The sequence below is a fragment of the Hibiscus syriacus genome, unplaced genomic scaffold (assembly GCF_006381635.1).
Source record: "Hibiscus syriacus cultivar Baekdansim isolate YM2019G1 unplaced genomic scaffold, ASM638163v2 tig00005294_pilon, whole genome shotgun sequence".
In the NCBI taxonomy this organism is placed as follows: domain Eukaryota; kingdom Viridiplantae; phylum Streptophyta; class Magnoliopsida; order Malvales; family Malvaceae; genus Hibiscus; species Hibiscus syriacus.
The window spans coordinates 362,784-389,566 of NW_024062052.1; the positions used below are offsets into that span (position 1 = coordinate 362,784).

Here is a 26,783-nt window from a genome sequence, read left to right on the forward strand (position 1 = left end):
AAAACCCGGGATAACCATGATGGGCGGGTAATATGACTAGTGTATCGACCTATATCATCGTGTCCGAAGCGTAGACCAGTGATTAAGCAAAACTCCTCTCGCCCAAAACACGTATACGCCGGTGGAAAATGAAACCATATCTCTTCAATACCACGTTCTATACTCTCGGGTAGATCGCGTGTCATGGTTTGAAGCCACAAATGGGTCAACATAGCATCTCCACCCGGATGTTGTACTTTCAGCCATGGCCCGAAGCAAGTATCCTCAAACAATTGTCTTTGTACAGGTGAAAGCTTCGACGCAATTGTAGTGACTAGGCTTATTTTATTCCTTAAGGTCAATTGAGCAAAAAAAAAAGTTCTACAAAAACAATAAACATACCAAGTTAGATATACCAAAAACTACACTGTGAAGATATACCAAAAACAATAATAAACATAAAGAGTAGTAGTTTATTCTTCAAACTTAAATTTGCAACACTGTGAAATTCGTATTTGTCTTTGTTTTTTGGTTGAAGTAATGTAATTCATTCAAGTTTCAATTTGCAGAAGAAGAATAGTTTCTGAAACTTAAAATCGCAACACGAAAATGACTATCGCAACGCGAAACTAAAATCGCGTTGCAATTTTGTCGTTGCGGTTTTTATTTCGCGTTGCGATTCTCGGTTTCAAATAGTCATTGTCTAAATTTGAAACTTGAATGAATTGCATTACTTCAACCAAAAGACAAAACAAAGACAAATACTAACTTCACAGGGTTAAAGACTAAACAGTTTAGTAGTATTGGCAGCAATCAAATGAATTTAATAAGCAATCTAAGTGAAATGGTTAATCTATTATTGAAATTACCAGTAAACTTATCATCAATTTCAATATGAAAAACCTAATAATAACGTAAAAATTTTAAAATAAAAATAATTAAAAAAACTAACCATCGGTGGTTGATTTGATTGATTTTCCATTTCTGATCGTTCGTGAATGATTGTGAGGGTGGCTCTGAGAGATGGAGATAGACGGATTTCGCCGGAGATGAGGACGGATTTCGTCGGAGATGGGGACGAATGTCGCCGTAGAGAGTGAGAGATGGAGATGGGACTGAGTTGTGATTTAGGGTTTTAGGTTAAGAGTTACGATTACGGAATATATTAACATTCGTGTTTGGAATTTGAAAATAAAATACGCGTTGTGATAATGGAGATCGCGTTGCGATTTAGAGATCGCGTTGCGATTTAGAGATCGCATTGCGATTTTGTTGGTTATTTTGACAAATCGAAAAAAAAGTTGGTCACAATCGTATATTATAAGAAATTTTCGGTCACTGAAGTTATTTTCTCTTACATTAATCATTAAAAAGCGATCACGCCGGGCACTTTCCAGGAAGATTCAGGCCAATAGGAACCATTTCTCCATGGTAGGAATTACCGAGTTGGTATAAATACAAGAGAGATTGTGATTAATACTAAAACGAGATTCATTATATTTTGAGAGAAGAAAAAAAGATGGGGTTCATCAAAATGTTTCAGAAGATGAGGAATGAATTATCCAACTGGGCGTCTTATAACATCTGTTTCTCCAAAGCTGCTTTATTTATCTCAGGTAATGTAATTAGCTGTTCCAGTTTACTCCCGAAATGAGTATTTACATTAGTTGATTATTGCATGCACACAGGTTTAGTTTTCAGTCATTCGTTTGTAGAAAAAGCTTTCTTTTCTGTGTTGATATCATTCGTCACAAGTAGCTGGGAAACTTATCATCTCCCCAAAGCAGCGGCCATTGTCAATGCCCAAGAAGGTGTATCCATACTCTTTGCACTTGTCATCGCCTATGTTGCCGACGAATGGTTAGGCCGGTTCAAGGTCGTTGGTTACACCACTGCAGCTTTCATCACTGTAAGTGAGGACTGAACGTTTATTTCATCGGATTAAGATCAAGGGACTAATTTGATTCACCTGCTTTTTTTTTATTACAGGGATTAGTGATGTTATGTTTTCACACTGGCAGCAGTGGAACATTTTACATGGCACTGCTACTAGTAACAGTGGGGAAAGGTGGGCGAAGTCCAACTCTGGAAGCATTTCTCAGGGACCAATTTAGTCAGAACCCGAACTCGGAAACGGAAGAGTTGGAAAGGGCGGAGGCTCGGCAACAGTTTTGGTGGCGTACAGCTTGGTTTCTGGGTGCCCTGTTTCCTATTGTAACATCAAGCTTCTTGTCACTGAAGCAAACTGTCATGATTTCATCAATAATAACGGGAGCGGCTTCTTTGGCCTTTTTGCTAGGCATCCGATGTTACAGCAAAGAACCCCCTCGAAGCAATATTAGATTGCAGATGAACAACCCCAGGAGTCTCTTAAGATTGGTCCCTCTTTGGATGATGTTCCTCGTCTATTGTCTGGTGGAGTCAGCAGGGAGCACTTTCTTCCTCGAGCAAAGTGACTACCTGGAAGATGGAATCGGAAAGGGTTTCAGAATTCCTCTAACTTTTTTCGTTGTTATCACTTCCTTAACAAAGTTCACAACTTCCCAGTTGGTGGATTTTATTATAACCTCAAAATTTTGGAAGGAAAACCAAGCAAGGCGTGCTTTTGTCATACGAAACGCTATGGGAATGGTGGTTTCGTTTTTGTGTTGCATAGCTGCTTGGCGGGTCGAGGTTCGCAGATTGAAGTTAATCAACGAGTATGGAGTGTCCGACAGCGAGATTGAGCGGATTCCGATGAATATCCTATGGTTGACTCCTCAGTTTGTGCTCTTGGGATTTACGGGCGGACTCGTTGAGGAAGGGATGAGGGGCTCTTTCTATAACCTGGTCCCAGAATCTATGAGATTGTACGAGTTACCATTCAATAAAATGGTGATGGGAATGGGTAAAATTGTTAGTGTAGTAATTATATTTGTTTTCAGAGAATGGTTTGGAGAGACTAGTGGCGAAAGTCAGCTGGATCGATATTTTCTGATGTTGGGTGTCATGAGTATAGGCTCCTTGCCCTTTCTTACAGTCTTCGCATACGCATTTTACTGGAATTATACGGCGCCCCAAGGCCAAGAGGATAATCTTGTGGAAATGGAAGAGGGTCTCGCACAAGGGATTGCAGGCTCCGATGAACCCTTGGGAGATCCATCCTCCGAGACTGATAATGAAGCAACCCGAGGAATCGAACCGTTAACCCGGGAATCCTCGGGTCAAATCTCAGAAAAGGGTTATTTGTTTTCGGAGGGTGATTCAATGGCTACTAGACCGAGTCCATGGAATAGAGTGAGGGAGTCATTGAGGAATCGAAGTTTCGGTCCCAATAGCAGATCCTTTAACTGATCATGGCCGGTAAGCATTCGGGCCGGACCCCATTCAAATACAGGTGTAGTGTCATCAGCCATTACTGTTCCGACATAGGTTAATTTGGTGGACCATGAAATGCAAGTCATTCATAAATTTGCAAGGGTAGTTCATCGTTCAAACTCTAAAAAGAAAAGGTTATTACTATTGTTAATGTGCTAGACCCTAATCTCGGGAATACAATATGATTTAGCCCTTAATCCCAAATAGAGGTACTTACAAGCGAGTCAATCGTAAGTTAGATAAATGTTTGACTTGTGCTCGCCAAAAAATTTGTTGTTTGACTTGATTCATTGCTCGTTAAGTTTATTAAAGAATTTTGTTGCTCAACTCGACTCGTTGCTTGCTAAACTCATTGCTCGTTAAACTCACGACAAATTTTCCTTATTTTACTATGGGTAAAAGCTAATAATACTATATAGTGTTTAATATAAACATAAATTAATAAATTTAATAAAAAAATTACCAAAAGAATGTATGAAATAATTTTAAAGTATAAAATCTAAAATAACAATCCATAAATACATCAAACTAACATATTGATGAGTTGGACTATGTCAGCGTCATAAATTTAGATCTTGACTAAGATGTTAATGGGAGACGGTATGGTGTGGAAATAACATCAGAGAAATGTTCTCAATAATCAAATAAAAGTCAAGGAAATGTTCTGGTCCAAAATTAAAGTTCCACGAAAGCACGTCTCTCGTTGATTTTTTTATTATTATTAATTTATTTATAATTTAAAATTATTTCTTCATATTAATAGATATTTATAATCAATTTATATATATAATATTTAAATTTTAATAATCAATTATCAAAATATTATTCTATTATTTTTCACCTAATCAAAGTATTTGGTGAAGTTTTTAATTATTGTTTTTCTTTAATATATTTTATAAATAAATAAATAAAATTTCAAAAATAATTTAACTGTATTTATTTAAAAACTGAAGCTAAGGGTAAACTACGCCAATGATCACTAATGTTTGGGTGAATGATTGTTTTCACCACTAATGTTTGAAAAGTCACTAATCGATCACTAACGTTATCGTTTGTTATAAAATGGTCATTAAAGTTATCGTTTGTTACAAATGGTAACTCGACGTTAACAACCGTTAATAGATCGTTACTACACTAACGTAATGATGACATAGCACGTTAAACCAGCTGACTCGGTATGTTTGACCAACCATTTGACTCTTCTTCTTCTTCTTCTTCATTGTTTTCTCCTTGATTTCCACCTTTTTTGCCATGCTCTCTATATGGATGTCTTCGACTGTCATTCACTGCCAAACCCCTCTGTTCATGACTTCTAGGTCCTACATTCACATTGTATATTCAAAAAGAAAAAGAAAATGAAAGAAATGATGTCATTGGCATGATAATGAAGGTTGCTAAATCCATTAAAATGAAACCTTCTATATAAAAGGTTAAAAGAAATGTGTACCAGCATTAGCAGGCTTGCTAAAGCCATCACTCCAACCAGCCAAATGACTCTCACTTTTACCTTTCCAAGCCTTTTCGAATTTCGCAAGTTCATCTAATAAAATTGGTTTGATCAACCTATGTTTTTTCCATTGCTCTCCACTCCAAGTCTCTTCTTCTTCAACCCATGTTTCTTCATTGCTCTCCATTCTCTCTGACAGAACAGAAACCAGACAACCACTATTGTTCTCCATTGCTTCACCACTCAAACCAGCTTTTATCAAGACCCAACCATCTAGAAGCTTGCATGGGGTCTACTGCTACTGTCATCGATTCTCCCTTCTGGTTTCGCTAAAGCTTTATCGTACGAGGAAGCCTTGTAACAGACTATGTAACACCTTAACTCGTATACGTCTCGATATACAAGTCAAATGTGTTACATCAACTTATAAAATATTTATTGAACTGAAATTTTCCTTAAAAAAATGTTTCATTTTAAAACGCTTCTATTTTAACTTTAGAAACTATTTTATGAATATCCTAACTTATAAATTAATTCTTTGTCGTAGAAAAATAAATTCATTTGTTAATCAGTGATTTTATCGATTCATAAATTTTCATAAAATCTTTTTAGAACATAATAATATAAATATTCTTTTCATGCATAAATATTGATAAAACTAAACTAAGTAAAATAAACTAAAGTAGTTATAGTTTACTTTTACAAATTATTTTAAAATAAATACAATAAATAGAACTACTGACATAATTATACATATCACTAAAAGTCAAAAGAAACATCGTAAATGTCTTACTGATACTGATGATAGGTATGATTTTCCAAAAAGATGTTCGGGAGGCTCCTTACTGCTCATATTTATCTCTATTAGAACCTACGCATGAAAATCATTACACGCTAAGTATAACTTAGTGAGGCAGTAGTAATCTAAGGTGAGATAAATCTGAAAACATCATAAACATAAATAAAATAATTTTAAATGAAATATTAAATTGTAAAGTTGACTTATCCAAGCGAGCTTCTTTACTGAGACTTGAAATTTCTTTTAATTCATGAACTCGTGAAAATTCTGATAATCAATGTCTGATAAAATAATCATATCATGTTTTCTATCAATTGAAAATCATTCAAAATTTTTGAACATAAGATACGTGAGTACAGTGCGCACTATACACAACACGATGAAAAATCATAACTAATACTGAGATATGACGTACTTCAGTGCAATCATAACCTGAACACCAACGGTGATGGACATTGGTACACAAATGTACCAAATTTAATATGATAACTGATAACTGAAAAGTACTAAACTAATGGCTTGTCAAATGTACCAACAATTCTCAATATACATACAATAGGCTCATGTATCATATAAAATCATTTATTAATTAATAGTTTATCAATGATAACGTCTAAAATCCATCATAAAAAATATCGTGCTTGCACGGTTCATACCCTAAGTCATTCATAAAACTGACATAAATATTATAGAAATATTTTTATACGCTTTATAAATCGTGTTGTAAATTGAACTGAGGTTAACTTATCGCAAGTCGTCCTCAATCAAAATAATTAAATAAATAAGTTGCACTCATATTTACCTCACTATAGTACCCTTTACGCGATATTCCTAATCACATGCTTTTTCCTTTCCTTTTGAATCGTTCATTTGCTAGATTTGTCGTGGTCTGACAATACCAAATAATAACACAAAGTGTTCAAACTACACATTAATATTGTACTAACATAGGCTGATTTTAACATTCGAAAATTTATAAAATAAAAATCAGAATTAAATCGATATCAAACTAAATCGTATCTCCACTAAAATTTCTAAGTTCTCAAAAATACTCATCCAAATCCATGAATATTTATTTTCATCATTAACCCTTTGTCTTATGCTAATTTACACAAATAAGCCACAAATTATGAATTCTTTTTAGAATTCACCTCAACTTTTTCGTTTAGTTCATAATGGTCCTTCGCCATTAAGATCATTGCACATTAATTACTAAAATTCCAGCACTTTAATAAAATACTCAAATCAATACTTCAACATTCAAAACATTTATAATTTCAACCCAAAACTTTCCTAACTTTCGATTTTCAATCACCTAATTGTATAAATTTGTAATTCAACCCTAACTCAAAATTTAATTCAAAATTCAGCATACTAATAAATTTTCCAACATTCAATAATTTACCCAAATAATACCTCTACATTTAATAACTTGCAAACAAGTCCCCAAGGTTTTGAGACATTTCGAATTCCACCTCCAATTTTACCAAATTTGCAATTTGGTTCCAAACAACTTTCCAACTAAATTTTCAGCATTACAAGTATCAACAATCAACATTGAATTCAAATATTTCAATCTTACGATAATATCCCACAATTCCAAAAACTTCTAAACTAGCCCTTTTGCACTTTTAAGGTTCCAAATCAATCTCCAAATCACATGGAATGCTTCTAATATCATTTCAAATCCATAGAATTTTTTTCAACATTTCCCCCCAATTTTCTTCCCTATGGTTGAATGCTTCATGTCACTTAGGGGGCCTTTTTGTTCAATTTCAAACATGAATTCAACCTCCTATGATTAAATTCATGCATTTCCAATAATCACAACATCAAATTGAATCAAAATTCCATCATTCTTACAAACCCTAACATGACCAAACCTTAGATACACATGTTCAATTAATTTTAATCAGTGCACATGCTTTAGAAATAATCACTAACATCAAAAACATAAAAATCCTTCATCAACTCTTTAAAATACTAAACTCTTCATTACCCTAATCATCAAATCCCATAACACAATCATCTTCACCATGAAATTTTGGTACCAAATGATAGAGAATTTCATATAGATTAATTTTCTATCTAATAGCTAAAATCAAAAATCAAGTATATAGCTTCAAAAATCAAAATAAAAATTTTACCTTGGGAATCCTTGGAGTTCCGGCCTTGGAGAGATGAAAGATGAAAATGATCAAGTTTTCTTGATTTTTCTAGTGATAATTAGCCTTAACACATGACTTAATACTAATATAATTGAATTTTTTATTCAATTATTAAGAAATTTCATATTTACCATTAATGAAACTTAAAAATTACCAATTTCCATTGTCATAATATCCATTAAAATATTCCTTGATCAAAGATGAATCAACTTGGCTTTTACTTTTCACTTTGGCCATGCAATTTTTGAAAATTGCATTTTAGTCACTAAAATTCCATTGTTTCAGTCAAATCTAAAAAAATTGCACTGTTTTGAGCCAAATTTCTCTGATCTAAAATATTAAATTAATTTTCCAACCATTTTCTAACATCCTTCAAATTTTTGTAAAATTCTGATTCGATCCGAATATCCGATTCAAATACCAAATTTTACTACTTTATAACTTTTAACACAATTCTCGTAATAAAAAATCGGATTCCCGCTAAAATCTATGTTTTAATCCAAAATGTTCATTTACATACTCAAATATGTAACTTTTAAAATTACAATTTTGATCCCTAAACTTTTTAAAGTTTATATTTTATCTACTAAACTTTTAAAACTTATATTTTAGTCACTAGACAAAATTTGGGGTATTACAAAATATGTCGGAAGCCCTTCTTGTTGATGAATCCCTCTGGATCCGACTCCGTCCTGCTCTTGTTGGGTTCGGGTTTATATTTTTACAAGGAGCAAAAGCGTTAAGGCTTGGCTTATCGGACTCTAGCGACAGCCTCGGGAGATCTTCGTGTTCGTGGCCCGAGGTCGAAGAAGAAAATGATAACCTTGCTGAAGATATGGACACAGACTCGCTATCCGAGTCTCTAAACAGTGGGAGATTCAATGAAGATGAACACTTTGTGGTTCTATAGAGGAAATGCTTGAGAGATTTGGGGCCTTGAGACTCTGGTTTTGGATATTGTTGATTAGTGTTTTGGGGGGATTTTTTAAGACCGAGAAGCTCCATCTACCTGCTGGAACACCTTTAAGCTCTGGGAGAAAACAAGGATCCATTTCCATCGTTGGACAAGATTTGGTTGTTTTGATGGACCTGGTATCAGACGATGGAGGTTTGTTGCTGTTGTTGTTGTTTAAGTGTCGAGAAATGTAAAGACAGGAGCTTACCATTAGAGAAAAGCTCATTAGCTGGAAGCATGGTGACAGGATCTTCGAGCCTGAACTCAAACTCACCAGCTACAGTAGTATCTTAGATCTCTGGTTCAACAAGATCTGTAGGCTTAGACCGACTAGTCTTGGGTCTAGTCTTCGACGGCTCATCTTCTCGGCTCAAAGATACCCTACTACTCAACCAACCGTATTGTTGGAAACTATCCGACGAGACACCCATGGCCCATGTTGTTAACACAAGCTGCAACCAAGAGCTTAGACTGGAAAAATGTAAGTTTTGAGTTCTAAATATGATTTTTTTCTATTGCAACAATCTGATATCTCTGGAAGAATCATGGGTTGAAGAAGAAGAAAAAGAAGAAGAAAAGTCAAATAATTGATCAAATATGTTAAGTCAGATGGTTTAATGTGTCACATCAATATTTCGTTAATGTAGTAGCCATTTGTTAATGGCCGTTAACGATAAGTGATCAATTTGTAACAATCAATAACGTTAGTAATTAATTTGTAACAAATGATAATATTAGTGACTAATTTATGACTTTTCAAACAACAGTGGTGAAAACAAACTCTAACCCAAACATTAGTGACCATTAGAGTAGTTCACCCTAAATTTTAAAATTTAAAGCTAAATATATTCTGAATGCAGCACAACACCGCACCCGAAGTAACAACTCTCATACAACTCAAGTATTAAAAAAGAGCAAACTTGGCCTGTTGGGGACGGCACTAGTTGTGAGTATACCGTTGATTTACTTTTTTGGTAAACTATACACGTGGCCACCTAACTACAATCCATTTTCATTTTGATTTCTATTTTTTAGTTTTTATCAATATGGTCATCTAACTATTTAAATGCATTCAATCAGGTCACTTGTCGTTAACAGTTAACGGAAGTGTTGACATGATAGTTAACAAAATTAGTATGGTTTTAGTAAAAAAAATAAAATATAAAAATTAATTTTTCTTTTAATTTTATATAAACTAGAGTTTAACATATATATAAAATATATCCAATAATTAGTTAAATATAAAAATTTGTTTAAGTGGTTTTTTGTTGTTAAGTTTTATATTTGGTCTAGGTTCAATTCCACCCTAAGCCATTTTTTTTCTTTTTTTTTTCCTGGTATTGATGAGATTATAAGATATATATAATATTATGTATTATAGAGAACAAATAATGACCTTGGCGGAGTGGTAAGTCGCCCTTATCACAACCAGTAACTCGTGTTTGAGTCCTGCCCAAACCATAGAATAATATTTCTCTATGGTTTATTTTCCATCCAATCAAATAGTGACACATATCACTAGTTGGTTGGAAGAAAAAATAATTATATTAAATGATAAAAATAACCTTTAATAAGATATTGACACGTGTCACTATATGATTAGGGGATTAAATTTATTAAATTAAATGTGTAATTGTACCGAGTTTATTATTTGTCACGTCAACACTACCGTTAACTGTTAACGACAAGTAGTCTGATTGAATGCATTTAAATAGTTGGGTGACCTGATTGATAAATATTCAAAAATGATAGTCAAAATGAAAAGAAGTTTTAGTTAGGTGGTCACTGGTATACTTTACCCTTATTTTTTTAAGGGTAAATTATATTAGAGAAAATAACTTCAGTGACCGAAAATGCCTTATAATATACGATTTTGACCAACTTTTTTCGATTTGTCAAAATGACCAACAAAATCGCAATGCGATCTCTAAATTGCAACGCGATCTCCAGTATCGCAAATCAGTTTTCAGATTCGCAACGAGATTTTGACTATCGCATTGCGATTTTCCAAATTCGCGTTACGATTTTAGAAAATCGCAATGCGAATATGTAAATCACAACGCGATTGCGATAGTCCAAATTCGCGTTGCGATAGTTCGAATTCGCTTTGCGATAGTCCAAAATCGTTGCAATAGTCCGAATTCGCGTTGCGATAGTCCAAAATCATTGCGATAGTCCGAATTTTTACGTTATTTCTTCTAAATTCGCGTTGAGAATAAAAGCTTATCTTATTTAATTGTTGTAGGATTATAATTCGCATTTGTTTCTTAAGAATTTTCTCTAAAAAGATAGTATCCGCGCGGACGTGTCGAAGACACGTATTACCATTACCATTACCACGACCACGACCACGACCACGACCATGACCATGACCCGAGACGAGACGGACGACGACGACGGCGTGCGAGAGTCCCCATTGTTCTCTTTCACTCAACAAGGAAGTGGGAAATCCAAGCCTTAAATACTCATTCCCAATAGTGTTTCTAATACTATGTGGGATTGAGCATTACCAACACTTGTTTCCAATGCTAAGTTGAAACATTTAACATTTGGAAGTTGGAACACATTTAACCAAGTGAACATCCTACTCGGTGGCCAAGATGTAGATGCATCCTTTTGGAACACATTCGTCTTGTGTTGATTATATTTCCACCCCACAATTTCAACAAATCTGATGTGATTCTCATGCACTAGTGGTATTACCAACAATGACAAACGTAATTATTGTTTTATATTTTAAGTAGCTAAGCACATGATCTATGTTAATGATTAAATGAGAAGGTTTAATCAATGTTTGAGAAGGCAATGTACTTGGCGAAAGTTGGGTTAAGAGAAGTGTTAAATGTGTTAAATGTGTTTCAACTTCCAAATGTTAAATGTTTCAACTTAGCATTGGAAACAAGTGTTGGTAATGCTCAATCCCACATAGTTTTGGAAACACTATTGGGAATGAGTATTTAAGGGTTGGATTTCCCACTTCCTTATTGAGTGAAAGAGAACAAGGGGGACTCTCGCGCGCCGCTGCCGCCGTCCGTCTCGGGTCGGTTCGGGTCGGGTCGTGGTCGTGGTCGTGGTCGTGGTAATACGTGTCTTCGACACGTCCGCGTGGATACTATCTTTTTAGAGAAAATTCTTAAGAAACAAATACGAATTATAATCCTACAACAAAAGCTTTTATTCTCAATGCGAATTTAGAAGAAATAACGTAAAAATTCAGACTATCGCAATGATTTTGGACTATCGCAACGCGAATTCGGACTATTTCAATCGCAATGCGAATTTGGAAATTGAGTTGTGAAATTGGAGTTCGCGTTGCGAATTTAAGATCGCGTTGCGATTTTGTTTGTCATTTTCGCAAAACCAAAAAAAATTGGTTAAAATTGTATATTATAAGGCATTTTCGGTCACTGAGGTTATTTTCTCATTATATTATTTATCATTACATTTTACTATCTCTTATTTTATTTACTGTGATTTTGGATTTTTTTCAATTTACTTATTGAACTTTATAGATTGAAATTTTTTAACCATGCAATGATAACATTGATTATTTGATTATTTTTCATATGACATGTAATATTTTTGTTAATATTATATAAAATTATAATAAAAAATAAATTAAAAAAATATTAAATATTACATTCAAACCCTAAATTTCCAAATAATACCTCAAAATTTAAATCTCAAATTAAAATCATCACCCTCACGAGACCACCACCTATTCTATCACGACAATAGCTTCTTCTCTCAACTACAACGGTATCAACTTCTTGTCCCAACTGCAACACCTTTTTCTTCTTCTTCTTCCATTAAAGTTGTCATTCAATATTTATTCAACATTTGTTAACGTCCAACGAGCAAGACATTATCCGTCGATGGGAGTGTAAATATGTCAAGGATGAGGGTGAGTGGGATTATAATTTGGGAATAGAGTTTGAGATATAATTTGAGAATTTAGGGTTTATATTTAAAATTTAAAGATATAATTTAGAATTTTTAAATTTATTTTTTATTTTAATCATATTTGGTATTAAAATGTTAACAAAAATATGACATGTTATATGAAAAAAAAATTAATTCATGTCAAACAAAAAAAATCAATATATAAAGTTTAATGAGTAAATTAAAAAATTTAAAAATAAAGTTAATGAAATATGAGAGAGAGTAAAGTTTAATTATGAATATTGTAGTTTATTTTTTAATTAAGTGAGAAGGTATTATATTTTTAGGGTAAACTATGCGAATAGTCTCCCTTTATTTTCGGTTTGATCGACTTTGATCACGAATTTAAAAATTAAGGGTAAATGGTCCCTTAAGTTATCAATCTGCCCGGTTTAAGTCCCTCCACCGTTAACTTTCGTTAACCCCTTAACAGAAGTCTTACTTGACACTTACAAAATAATTAAAAAAAGTCTTAATACAAAAATAAGTGCCTAAAGAATGTCTTGGAAAATATTTTAGTGCCTAAAGAATTTTTCGTTAAAAATATGTGTTTAAAGTTTTTTACATTACATTTTTAGGTGTCTTCCGTTAAAAACAATTGTTAAGTTACACATATCACGTTTATATTTTAAAAAAAAAATTATTTAAAAATATTTTTTTTAAAATCTGGACGTGACATATATCACTTAACGAGTTTTTTTAAACGGTAATCACATAAAAATGTAACGAAAAAAACTTTAGGAACCAAAAATTAATTGAGTATAATTTAGACACTTATTTTTATATTAATCCTTAAAAAAAAACTATGTGCCTTCTTCTTCTTCGAAACAAGTGACAAAGAGAACGCAATCTTCCATAATGCAAACGATCTAGCACAGGTTATTTGACTATTTCTATCTCTGTTTCACTTTCACATACAAAAGCATCTTAATTCTTCATAAAAGGTCCACAAGTTTTCTATTATTGCAGTCATTTTTCTCAAAGTAAGTTTTTTTTTTGAAAGATTTTTTCAAAGAGTAAAAGTTAAATGATGGGGAAAGTTCAAGCTCCAGTTCTTCAAACAACTCATGTTATGTATTTTTCTATTCAAGCCACCAAGTTTGATGGCGACGAAGATTTTAAAAAATTACTTACGTATTTGAAGGTGCATATCATGCATGTTTGATTGAACTTCATATATTTTCCAATAATCTTCTTGATTGAACTAAATTCTTTTTCACTGCTATATATAAAGGATCTATTCCCCCTATCTCATACAATAACACTCACCTCAAGTTTGATTGTTCTGGCACCGAAAATAATGGAGACAGAGCTTAATGCAGCGGCAACTAAACTGCAAAAGTAGTTACCGGACTCGAAGAAACCTTGCAGATTGTGTTGTTGTTGTTGAAGAGCTCTGGTTTGTTCTCACTTCTTTCTCACAGCCAATTAACCAGCATCTGCGACCGAGTCTCCCTATAAGGTGTCAACTTCTATAACATGTCCACTAGTACCGCCACTTCACTGGCATTTTGTCTACTTTTTTTCTTCCTTGGTCTTCCCTTTTTACGCGTCCTTTTTCCAATAATTTTACTAGTTTATTCTTTGACTCTTCCTCCTCCTTCAGAAACTTCATAAAAGTTTACTCTGGACTTTCCTAAAAGTTTACGGTTCCCTCGTTGTTTGTCATTCATAGCCGACACTTCACTTTGGATTTGGGGTATTCTCAGCCGGAGTTAGGTGGTTGCTGCTCTTAGCCTCATCGTGTTGTCTGGTAGGGATTTTCCATTGTTTTCTTGGAGGTTGAAGGGAGTTACTCAAGGGCCCTGTTCTCACTCAATGATGTGGTTATTGCCTAAATCATCATAAGCTATTTACATCATTCACACGAGCTTACCCCATTAAAAAGATACGATCACATGAACAAACCAATACAACATTCTTATAATGATAAAAAGAAATTTGCCATCAATTAATCATTTCCCAGGCGCAAATTCATGTGGGGATTGGATTTAGAAGCTCAACAACCTCTTTCATGCTCTGTTTTGAAAACCGGACCGGCTGGTTCAATCGGGAACCGTTGCTTAGTCCGATTCAATCTAAACCGGTTGAACCGTTATTAGTGAACCGGCCAGAACCGTTGAACCGTTCGAACCGGATCGGCTGAAAACCGGAAAAAACCGGGATTTTTTTTAAATTAAACCAAACAACATCGTTTGTTAAACGAGCCAAGTCGAACTCGAGTATTGCTGAGCTCGACTCGAACTTGAAAACTTTAAAAGTAAGCTCAACTCAACTCAAACTCACAAGCTAAAAATTATCAAGTTCAACTCAAACTCGAAATATAATATTGAAACTTGAACTCAAAAAGACTTGAACTCAAAAAAAATTTAGAACCTCGATTGAAGCCTAAAATTCGAGCTTAATTGAAGTGAAAGAATAGTTCACTCAATGCTCACCAAAAGGCTCCATGATTTTGAATGCCAAATTACCTCTATTATTTATAGAAGTTAGTTGTGATGCTCTTCTATGTTTCTTAGCAATGTGAGATTGTTTTGTTCTCATATTTTTACTCTTTAGACTTTTGGGATGTTCTTCTATGTTTCTTAGCCATGTGAGATTGTTTTTTTAAAAAAATTAAACCAAACAATATCATTTTGTTATGATTTTTTTAATCCCAAATTTATTTTTTGATTATAGTTATATAATTATATTTATTATTTAATATGTTTTACCTTAAATATTAGAGAAAATCGCCTCAGTGACCAAAAATGCCTTATAATATACGATTTTAACCAACTTTTTTTGGATTTGCCAAAATGACCAACAAAATCGCAACTCGAAATAAAAATCGCAACGCGATCCCCAGAATCGCAAATCAGTTTCCAAAATCGCAACGCGATTCTTGAAAATCGCAATGCGATAGTACAAATTCGCATTGCGATTTTCAAGAATCGCAACGCGAATATGAAAATCGCAACGCGAACACATAAATCGCAACGCGTATCCGTAAACCGCAACGTGTATCCGTAAATAGCAACGCGTATCCGTAAATCGCAATGCGTATCCGTATATCGCAACGCGTATCCGTAAATCGCAACGATAATCCGTAAATCGCAACGAGAATCTGTAAATCGCAACGATAATCCGTAAATCGCAACGAGAATCTGTAAATCACAACACTGAAATTTTGGGTATATAACTACGCAACAGCAGCAAATCAAAAACTAAATCCCTAAATCGCAACTCATTCCATCTCCATCTATCACTCTCTCCGGCGACATCCGTTCCTATATCCAACGACATCCTTCCCAATCCGGCAACATGTTTTAGTTTTGCAGCTCGTCTGTTTAGTAAATTAATTTACAACCATGAAATCATCTAATGTTGATCATGTTTGGATAGATTTGTGTTTTGGAGGGTCATGGGATAATGTTCATGGTGTTTTACAATATATGCCTTTACCCATGAATCTTCAACTAAAATTGTCTTTACAAAAGTTAACTTATGAAACTCTAATGCTACGTGTTTCAAATAAATTGAATTTAGAGCCCCTAAGTGGATTTAGGCTATCTTATCAGAGAAATGGTAAAGTTTATTTGTTAACCGACAATGAAGATGTTGAACGATTCATTGCTTATATTAGTGTTTCACAAGATGATGTTACATTGTATGTTGTTGAACCTAGAAGTAGTATTGTTGGGTCAGTAGCGGGTAGTAATCAACTAAGTTTTTCTCAAAACCCACAACCTTTCTCTAATCCAAATCCCAATCAACTTTCAGCACCAAATTCCGGTTTTCGTATTGACCAGTTAGACGATGATGAGCCAACAGAAAAAATTGTGAGTACTAGTCAGTATTCAAAATTTGGTCTTGGTCAATATCCGGACTTTGATATTGGTCAATACACGGATTTTGATGATGTTTCAGAAGAAGAAACAGACCCTGCGTGTAATGATTTTGATATTGGTCAATACCCGAATTTTGATGATGAAACAGTCGTTGCCGAAGAATGTATTGTTGATGATAATGAGGAGGAAGTTACGACTGTGAATGAACATGTTGAACATCCATTCTGTAATTCATATAATCCTGAAGAAGAAAAAGAAGAAGAAAAAGTCCCCGAAGAAAAGAAAATGCCACGGGCGTATAACTGGAATATGCCAGAATTACTTCAGATACCGGAAGAAGAGTTGGTAAAGAAAGCAGTTGATTGTTACACAAAAGTTATTCGTATCAAGAAAGATGATTGTTTTGATACAAAGGAAGACTTGAAGATAGCTTTGTATACGAAATGTGTGGAAGATGGCTATCAACTAAAAGTTAACAAATCAAGCAAAGATCGTTTCGAAACAAGGTGTATGATTGACAAAAACTGTACGTGGCGTATGATTGCAAAGAGAATAAAAGATTACGAAATGTTTCAAGTTAGGACTTTTATTGATAAACATACATGTTCAAGAACCCAAGTTTTTCCTCACCATAGACAGGCAAACAAAAAGGTGTTGGGTGGTTTTCTGGTTGAGTTAATGTTTTTGAATGGCAGGGTATATCGGGGACATGAAATTATGACTGACATGAATGCTCGGTTCAAGATTAGTATATCATATTCTCAAGCTTGGAGAGCCAAATGTTATGCCTTGGAATTGTTGAGGGGGTCGCCAGAACCATCGTTTGCCCAACTGCCGGCTTATTGTCACAATTTAAAGCTGAAAAATCCTGGGTCGGTAACTCATATCAAAACAGATAGAGATGGACACTTTGAGTTGCTGTTTATCGCCATTGGTGCTACGGTTAGTAAATCAATATAATTTTGTTGACTCATTTTTGTTAGTTACATGCATTTCACATTTAAATGATTATATTTCTTGTGTATATTATTTTGTAGATTCGTTCGTTTATTACTTGCATGCGCCCAATTATTATAGTTGACGGAGCACATTTGAAAGGTCGATACCTTGGAGTAAACTTATTAGCAGTAGCCATGGATGCTAACAATGGGATATTGCCAATAGCTTACGGGGTTGGCAAATATGAAACCTCTGATTCATGGACATGGTTTATGGGGCATCTTAGGGATTGCATAGGTCCTATTAGCAATCTGACAATCATATCCGATAGGGCAAACTCAATTGACAACGCTGTTAGAAGGTGTTTCCCAGATGCTTTTCATGGACTTTGTGGTGTTTATTTGTATAGAAATCTAAAATCAAGGTCTGCTGGTATAAAAAAGCACAAATGGACATACTGGAAGGCTGTAAAAGCTTATCGGGAAGTGGATTTCAATAAGCATATAAATTGTTTAAGACGTGTTTTGCCTCAGTGTGCTCAAACACTAGAAGATGTCAGGTTTGAAAGATGGTCAAGAGTACATCAACTTGGAGCAAGATATGGTTTCATGACGTCTAATAGTGCAGAATCAATCAACGCTCTAAGTCGTCATTCCCGGAAATTACCCATTACTATGTTAATGGAGTTTTTTCGAGCCTCTATTCAACAGTGGTACTACAAGAAAAGAAACCATGCAGGTATTATTTCTTTGAATTCGTAACTTATCATATTTATATATTTTACTAAGTATTGTTTATTTAAATTTACAGGAACATTGGAACATCGTGTTACACCATGGACTGAAAAAAAGATAACGAAACGTGTTGTGAAGTCAACGTCATGGAGAGTTGAACCATGTTCAAACACTTTGTTTCAAGTACTGGATAATAACTTAAATGGGCTAGTCGATCTAAATGCAAAGACGTGTAGTTGTATGAAATGGCAAACATCTGGTTATCCGTGTGGCCATGTTATAAAAGTTGCTCTTCATTTAAACCAAGATGATTCAAGTGCATACGCTATGGATTGCTACACTACAGAAGTTTATCGACAGACTTATGCCGAGATTGTCTACCCTATTCCACATCCTTCTGAGTGTGACATACCAGATGACTTACAAACAGTTTTGCCACCAGCCATGGACAGAAGGCTACCTGGCCGACCAAAAAGTCACGATCGTATACCGTCTAAGGGTGAAGAGAAGAAGAGATCGACATGTAGTCGGTGCAAGGAAAGTGGTCATACAAGGTTGACATGTGGATCACCAGTGCCATCAAAATCATCTTTTCCTCTACCAAAATATGGATCCTCATCAAAATCCAAAGCTCATATGGTGTCAAGCAAAAGGCAATCATCTTTAAAATCCCAATCACAATTGGCTTCACCTTTTGGGACTGTTAACTTAGGTGATTTTTAAATGCAAACGTTGTATTATGTGGATTTTATGTGTGAACTTTTAACATTTTCAGTTGAATTAATGACTCAGGCCAACCATTTTGACTTAACCAACTCTTGTTATTCAGTTGTTATCACTTATTAGGCATGCATTTGACTATCGCAACACGGAAATTATAATCGCAACGAGAGAATCGCAATGCGAAATGAAAATCCCAACAAGAAAATCGCAATGCGAAATGAAAATCGCAATGCGAAATGAAAATCGCAACGAGAGAATCGCAATGCGGAAATGAAAATCGCAATGCGAAATGAAAATCGCAACGAGAGAATCGCAATGCGAAATGAAAATCGCAACGAGAGAATCGCAATGCGGAAATGAAAATCGCAATGCGAAATGAAAATCGCATTGCGATTCTCTCGTTGCGATTTTCATTTCCGCATTGCGATTTTCATTTCGCATTGCGATTCTCTCGTTGCGATTTTCATTTCGCATTGCGATTTTCATTTCAACATAATGCAGATTGAAATCAACAAAATCAACCATTACATTTCAATCAATTAAACAAGCACAAATAAGAATTATGTTCGCATCAATTACACAAATCAACTTTTACAAATCATCTTTTACAAATCAATTAAACAATCAAAAAATAAGCAATAATTCTTATTTCCAATCATCTACTATTGAATCAACTTTTACAAATCAATTAAACAATCAAAAAACAATCAATTAAACTATTGAATCAACTTTTGCAGCCATACATCATTTTCACGCAGTTCACTTCTGAGATTAACCTGCAGAAACCAAACATTTGCTCAAACAACACTTTCTACACATCTAAAACCTACAAACAACAAATTATTGAATTCTAGGTACTTAACCAAACATTTTCAAACCAAAAGTCTATAAACTTACCAATTGTTTATGGACATTTTTATAACGCGGATGCAGGTAGGCAGCGTCTCGTATATATCGATTTAGCCATATAATGCCGAAACCACAAGCCTACTGCAGCTCTATCTCTATCGGTGGGAGGTAGATACTTGGTGCTTCCCGTCGTCAAACGCTCCAACGCCAAGCATACGAGAGGACCACAATCTCCTCTGGCTCCTCCCGTTTGTTGTGGCGCGGTCTCGTCTCTAATAACTGTAATATTGAGCTTCTTTGGCTTCTTGTTTCCAGAACGAGTCCAATAATTGATCGTATCCAAGAATTTAGCCAAATGAGAGCTCCATCCCTTAATAATATCTCTTAAATCGGCCAATGATATGTAATTTATCATTCTGTCATACTCTATTGTCTTAAGGGATGGGAGCTGAAGCTCGACGAGAATCCAATGTTTACGTTCCAAAACAGGGATAAACACCTGCAATCATAAGTAATAATTCATTCATTTGCGCACTTATTTCATAAAACCTTTAAACTCAATCTAAAATAAATACTAACCTTATCGACCTCCCACCATGTAGGATAAAGTTTAGCTTGTCCATTGCCCAAATCAAATGATTCATCTCGTGCATTCTTCAAGTGAACGGCGTTAAAAGACGTCGGCATAATTGTATATCGTATATTTTTATTTTTCTTAAGTTTTCTTATTATTAGAAGACGTGTCACCCACGCATCGATATGCTCTTTTACAAAAAAATACATATATTAGTGACTTACATAAATTTAAAAAAAAAATTAATCAAATTGAAATATAAGAAAAATATAAGACTTACCCCCCCATCGAAATAGCCATTGTCTTCGACCCCTAATAATACGCCCCACCAAGACCGATCAAGCAACAAATAGATATCATCGGTGAGCTTGCATATGTCAGTGAAACACCCCTGGCTCCGCTCATGTAGATAAAAATCAACTGCGGTCTTAGCCCAAAGGGTGTTATCCAGAATTGTGTCCGGTAGTTGTTTCCTCTCCTCTTCAGATACCGGTATGGTACTGGCTGGTAACTCATACGAGAGCCAACTTGAATCCATCATGTCCGGCACGTCAGAGGGTTTCTCAAGAAGCCTACATATGACGCCATGTGAATCGGGCTCTTGAATGGTGGGAGGGACCTCTTCAATGATGACAGTGGCCTCTTGAACGGTGGGAGGGGACTCTCGAGGAATGATAGGGGGGCCTCTTCAACGATAGGAGTGGACTCTTGAGGGATGACAGGCGAGTCGGGCTTCTTCTTGCGGTGTCTTCGCACTATTGGGGTGTACGGAGACTTAATAGCACGTGCACACTGTCTGATGCGTGAACTCCGTCGTGCAAGCATAACCCGACGTAAAGCTTCCACTCTATCGGGTCGCTAAATAATTAAATACAAAAATCAGTAAATAAACAGACATGATATTTAAATAGTGAAAACAAAGACAAATATGTTTCAAACTTGCATTGTATTCACCCAAGTCATTATTCTATCATAGTTCACAAAATGCATCAGATAACAAAGAAAAATATGTTTCAAACTAATACCCTGAAGTTAGTATTTGTCTTTGTTTTGTCTATTGGTTGAAGTAATGCAATCCATTCAAGTTTCAATTTGCAGAAGAAGAAATAGTTTACTTTCGCAACACGAAACTTAAAATCGCAACGCGAAATGAGAATCGCAACGCGAAACCAAAATCGCAACGCGAAATGAAAATCGCAACGACATAATCGCAATGCGAAATGAAAATCGCAACGAGAGAATTGTAACGTGAAATGAAAATCGCAATGCGATTTTGGTTTCGCGTTGCGATTTTGTCGTTGCGATTTTGGTTTCGCGTTGCGATTCTGTCGTTGCGATTTTCATTTCGCGTTGCGATTCTCTCGTTGCGATTTTAAGTTTCGTGTTGCGAAAGTAAACTATTTCTTCTTCTGCAAATTGAAACTTGAATGGATTGCATTACTTCAACCAATAGACAAAACAAAGACAAATACTGACTTCAGGGTATTAGTTTAGCAGAATTGGCAGCAACCGAACAAATTTACTTTCAACCAAAAGACAAAACAAAGACAAATACTATTTCACAGTGTTAAAGAATACACAGTTTAGCAGAATTAGCAGCAACCGAACAAATTTACTTTCAACCAAAAGACAAAACAAAGACAAATACTATTTCACAGTGTTAAAGAATACACAGTTTAGCAGAATTGGCAGCAACCGAACAAATTTACTTTCAACCAAAAGACAAAACAAAGACAAATACTATTTCACAGTGTTAAAGAATACACAGTTTAGCAGAATTGGCAGCAACCGAATAAATTTACTAAGCAATCTAAGTGAAATGGCTAATCTAAGTGAAATTACGAGTAAATTTATCATTAAGTTAAATATGGAAAATCTTAAACTTACCTCGTTGCGTAGAGTATGAACCTCATTCTGCAACGATACTATCATCTCACGTAGAGCGGCAACCTCACCACGTAAAGTTGACACCTCCACACGCCATGCACCATCGTTATCGCGTAGAGTACCGATCTCCTCACGCAAGGCATTGACCTCATCACGTAACTCATCCCGTGGAGGTGGAGAACAAGGAGATAAATGTCGTGGCCTCTTTACCGGTCGCCTATCATGAGGTGATGGTGGAGAAGAGGCTCGATGATGTGACGGGATAGGTGATGGCTCTCGTTCTAGAGGTGTATAGTCGGGTCGATCGGGTGATGGCTCTGGGTGAGGTGATGGCTCTCGAATTGGAGGAAGTGGATGCTGCTCATCATCTGTGCCATCAAAAAAACTCTGACTAGCTTGCCACCAATCAGTGGCAAGCTCTTCCTCCGTGGGTGTCAGTCTTTGTAATGGAATATTGGCCTCCTAACAATATAAAAACTCAAACAAAGTTAAACGTCTACTATTAATAACTTGTTTATATATTATATGAAAGTATTTGTGTTAACTTACATTATTTATTGTCGCATATGGTATTAAGTCTTCCCAATCCAACAGATTTTTCCACTTCCAGGAAATAGCCCTGGGAATATCATTTGACGTTTTTATTGCATATGTACGCATGCTGGGGAAAGCCTCGAATATCCAAATCTACAAACAATATAATAACAAAATTAGTAATTGTTAAATAATTAATTATAATTTTAGAAACATTATATAGAAATTCTTACCTTAAAGGCCCAAACAAAGCCTGACAAAGTGTATTTCGACCCATCGCCACGCAAACTTTTGCGGTCATCAAAGGCAGTAGACAACTTAGTCCAGGTAGCTTTCCATATATACGAACCCCACGGAAACAGATTCCATGCATTCAGGTCCTCTACCAATATTATTAGCTCCCGAGGAATAGGTTGTCTGGCCTCTCTGCCTAAAAAGCCGGCATACACAAGTAGTAGAAGGCATACTCGGACAACATCGACGTCATCCATCCGAGTGAAACCAGCTTTCTTATTAAACAATTTCTTCAGGTCATCGATGTGTAGGTTCGGCTTCTCCATTGACTCATCCGGAAAAACCCGGGATAACCATAATGGGCGGGCGATATGACGAGTGTACCGGCCTACATCATCGTGTCCGAATTGTAGACTAGTGATTAAGCAGAACTCCTTCCGCCCAAAACAAGTATACGCTGGTGGAAAATGAAACCATATCTCTTCCTCACCACGTTGTATACTGTCGGGTAGATTTGATGTCATGGTCTGAAGCCACAAATGGGTCAAATTAGCATCTCCACCCGGATGCTGTACTCTCAGCCATGGCCCGAAGCAGGTTTCCTCAAACAATTGTCTTTGTGCAGGTGAAAGCTTCGAAGCAATTGTAGTGGCTAGGCTAACTTTATTCCTTAATGTCAATGAAGCCGAAAAAAATTTCTACAAAAACAATAAACATACCAAGTTAGATATACCAAAAACTACACTGTGAAGATATACCAAAAACAATAAACATAAAAAGTAGTAGTTTATTCTTGAAACTAAAATTTGCAACACTGTTTTGTCTTTTGGTTGAAATGAAAATCGCAACGAGAGAATGACTGTCGCAACGAGAGAAATGAAAATCGCAACGAGAGAATCGCAACGCGAAATGAAAATCGCAACGAGAGAATCGCAACGCGAAATGAAAATCGCAATGCGATTTTTGTTTCACGTTGCGATTCTCTCGTTGCGATTTTCATTTCGCGTTGCGATTCTCTCGTTCCGATTTTCATTTTTCTCGTTGCAGATAGTCATTTTCACGTTGCGATTTTCATTTATCTCGTTGCGACTCTTCTGCAAATTGAAACTTGAATGGATTGCATTACTTCAACCAAAAGACAGAACAAAGACAAAGACAAATACTAACTTGAAAATCGCAACGAGATAATAGCAACGCGAAATGAAAATCGCAACGAGAGAATCGTAACGCGAAATGAAATCTAAGTGAAATGGTTAATCTATTATTGAAATGACCAGTAAACTTATCATCAGTTTCAATATGAAAAACCTACAATAATGCAAAAATTTCAAAATAAAAATAATTAAAAAAACTAACCCTCAGAGGTTGATTTTCCATTTCTGAATATTGTGAGGGATTTCTGACCGTGAATGGTTGTGAGGGATTTCGCCGGAGATGGGGACGGAAATCTTCGGAGATGGGGACGGATTTCGCTGTAGAGAGTGAGAGATGGAGATGGGACTGAGTTGTCATTTTAGGTTTTAGGTTATGAGTTGCGATTACGGGATTTTGTCTTAATATTCGTTTTTGTAATTTGAAAATAAAATACGCGTAGCGATTATAATGGCGCTTTAAAAATTGCGTTGCGATTTACGGATACGCGTTGCGATATACGGATACGCATTGCGATTTATGGATACGCGTTGCGATTTACGGATACACGTTGCGATTTACGGATACGCGTTGCGATTTATGTGTTCGCGTTGCGATTTTCATATTCGCGTTGCGATTCTGGAAAATCGCAATGCGAATTTGTACTATCGCATTGCGATTGTCAAGAATCGCGTTGCGATTTTGGAAACTGATTTGCGATTCTGGGGATCGCGTTGCGATTTTTATTTCGCGTTGCGATTTTGTTGGTAATTTTGGCAAATCCAAAAAAAGTTGGTTAAAATCGTATATTATAAGGCATTTTTGGTCACTGAGGCGATTTTCTCTAAATATTATGTTGTAGTTAATTTGAATCATTTTGTTTCACTTGATTTTATGGTTTTTAACTTATATATGTTATGACTTGCTTTTAATATGACTTGTGATATAAAAAATTATTTTTTATTAAATATTTTTGGTATTTTTATTTAATTTTTTAAATAATTATGACGTCGTCCGGTTCTTTCGATCGGTCAGACCAGTTCGACCGGTTGAACTAATGAACCGGTAGCATGAAGTCCGATTGTGAAAACCATACTTTCATGGCGGCCCTTCTTTTTACCCCCATGTTGAGATGGGTGAGGGGTGGATCGAAGGTGGCGCTGTCGCATGCGGTGAGAGCTGCGGGGTTTAAGGAGGATGGTTTTCTTGGTTGGATTGAAACCTAGGATGATGTAAGTTAAGATTAAAGATACTAAAAAGAAATTTAAAAAAATGCTGAAACCACTCCTAAAAGAATTCGATTCATTGAGGCAAAAGAATAAAGTTTAGATTCGAAGGGGAAGGCAGGAAATAGAAAATGCTGGAAAGATCAACGGAAGAAAGGGATGGGTGGGGGATTGAAGCAACAATGACAAAGGATGGATGGAAAAAGAGAGGGCGTTAATGGGGTGCCCATAAGAATTAAGGGACGACCCAAGCAAATCAATCACGATAGATTTTCGGATTTTGTTTGCGGGTAAGTTAGGATAGATTTGATGATCTCTTTTCCATGTCTACTTCTTCTTCCAAGTTTGACATTTATTTTTAAGGGACTAGATCACAAAAAATTACATAAATTAAATGTTTATTGGATTTCATTTTGAGCTTGTTCTCAGGTGTCTGTAAACCTCCTTTGTTCCTTCCATTTCTCTAAGGTTCAAGTTCTCTGATTGTCAATTTAGTAAAACTCCATTCCCAACACTTGTATGATGTCTTGTTTCATTGAAACAATCAAATTACTATACCCTTCAGTTTTCTCTTACAGATCCCTACTATTTCTCAATTTTATTGGCTCCTTATCCTCTAACACCACTGAAACCAAAACAAGCAAAGGGAGGGGACGCTCTTAATTTGCTTAAAGTCTTGCTTGTTTACACTCTTAATTTGTTTTATAGTGAACTGTCTCAGCGTCGGAGGGAAGGGGAGGAGACGAAGGGAAATTGCAGGAGAGGGAGGGGGACGACGGGGTTAAAAATAATAATAATTTATTTTTTTAAATATATAAACGTGACCCTGTCACTTAACAATTTTTTACAGCGTCATAAGTACCTAAAAGTGTAACGATTAAAACATTAGGCATATATTTTTAACGAAAAATTCTTTAAATACTTTAATTTAACTTAGGTATAATCTAGACACTTATTTTTAAGTTTAATTATAAAACAAGTTCTCAAAATATAATGCTTTTCATTAAGAGTGTTTAAATGGTTAATTCGGCCACAACCGAATCGGATTTCTATTAACTGAACTAACCGAACTTTTTTCTTTAATTGTTAATTGAATCGAACTTTTTTTTAAAAAATATTAACCGAACCGAACAAAGTTCGGTTATTTCGGTTGATCAACCGAATTAACCGAATCTTTTTTATAATTTTTAATTAGATTAATTTGAATATAATAGAGGTATTTTTTATTGAGAAAATCGCCTCAGTGACCAAAAATGCCTTATAATATACGATTTTAACCAACTTTTTTTGGATTTGCCAAAATGACCAACAAAATCGCAATGCGAAATAAAAATTGAAACGCGATCCCCAGAATCGCAAATCAGTTTCAAGAATCGCAACGCGATTATGGAAAATCGCAATGCGATAGTACAAATTCGCATTGCGATTTTCCAGAATCGCAATGCGAATATGAAAATCGCAACGCGATTCTGACT

The 26,783-nt window shown here is 35.3% G+C and overlaps 1 protein-coding gene and 1 pseudogene across 1 annotated transcript; one reads left to right on the forward strand and one right to left on the reverse strand.

Annotated features, from left to right (window-relative positions):
* The first annotated feature begins 1,455 nt into the window (after positions 1–1,455).
* LOC120199067 (protein NRT1/ PTR FAMILY 5.4-like) lies at positions 1,456–3,520 on the forward strand. The gene is made up of 3 exons (XM_039200273.1): positions 1,456–1,595; positions 1,668–1,888; positions 1,969–3,520. Exons 1-3 carry the CDS (start codon positions 1,499–1,501, stop codon positions 3,310–3,312), a joined length of 1,662 nt encoding a protein of 553 aa, XP_039056204.1. The 5' UTR covers positions 1,456–1,498; the 3' UTR covers positions 3,313–3,520.
* Positions 3,521–4,494: 974 nt separating this feature from the next.
* LOC120199014 overlaps positions 4,495–26,783 on the reverse strand; it is a 32,287-nt pseudogene continuing 9,998 nt past the window's right edge.

What these genes read in the sequence shown, in the direction of transcription:
- LOC120199067 (XM_039200273.1), top strand. Translation starts at nt 1,499, where the DNA reads ATGGGGTTCATCAAAATGTTTCAGAAGATGAGGAATGAATTATCCAAC. An exon ending in AGCTGCTTTATTTATCTCAG is followed by an intron (nt 1,596 to 1,667) that starts GTAATGTAATTA and finishes GCATGCACACAG; the next exon opens with GTTTAGTTTTCAGTCATTCG. An exon ending in CCACTGCAGCTTTCATCACT is followed by an intron (nt 1,889 to 1,968) that starts GTAAGTGAGGAC and finishes TTTTTATTACAG; the next exon opens with GGATTAGTGATGTTATGTTT.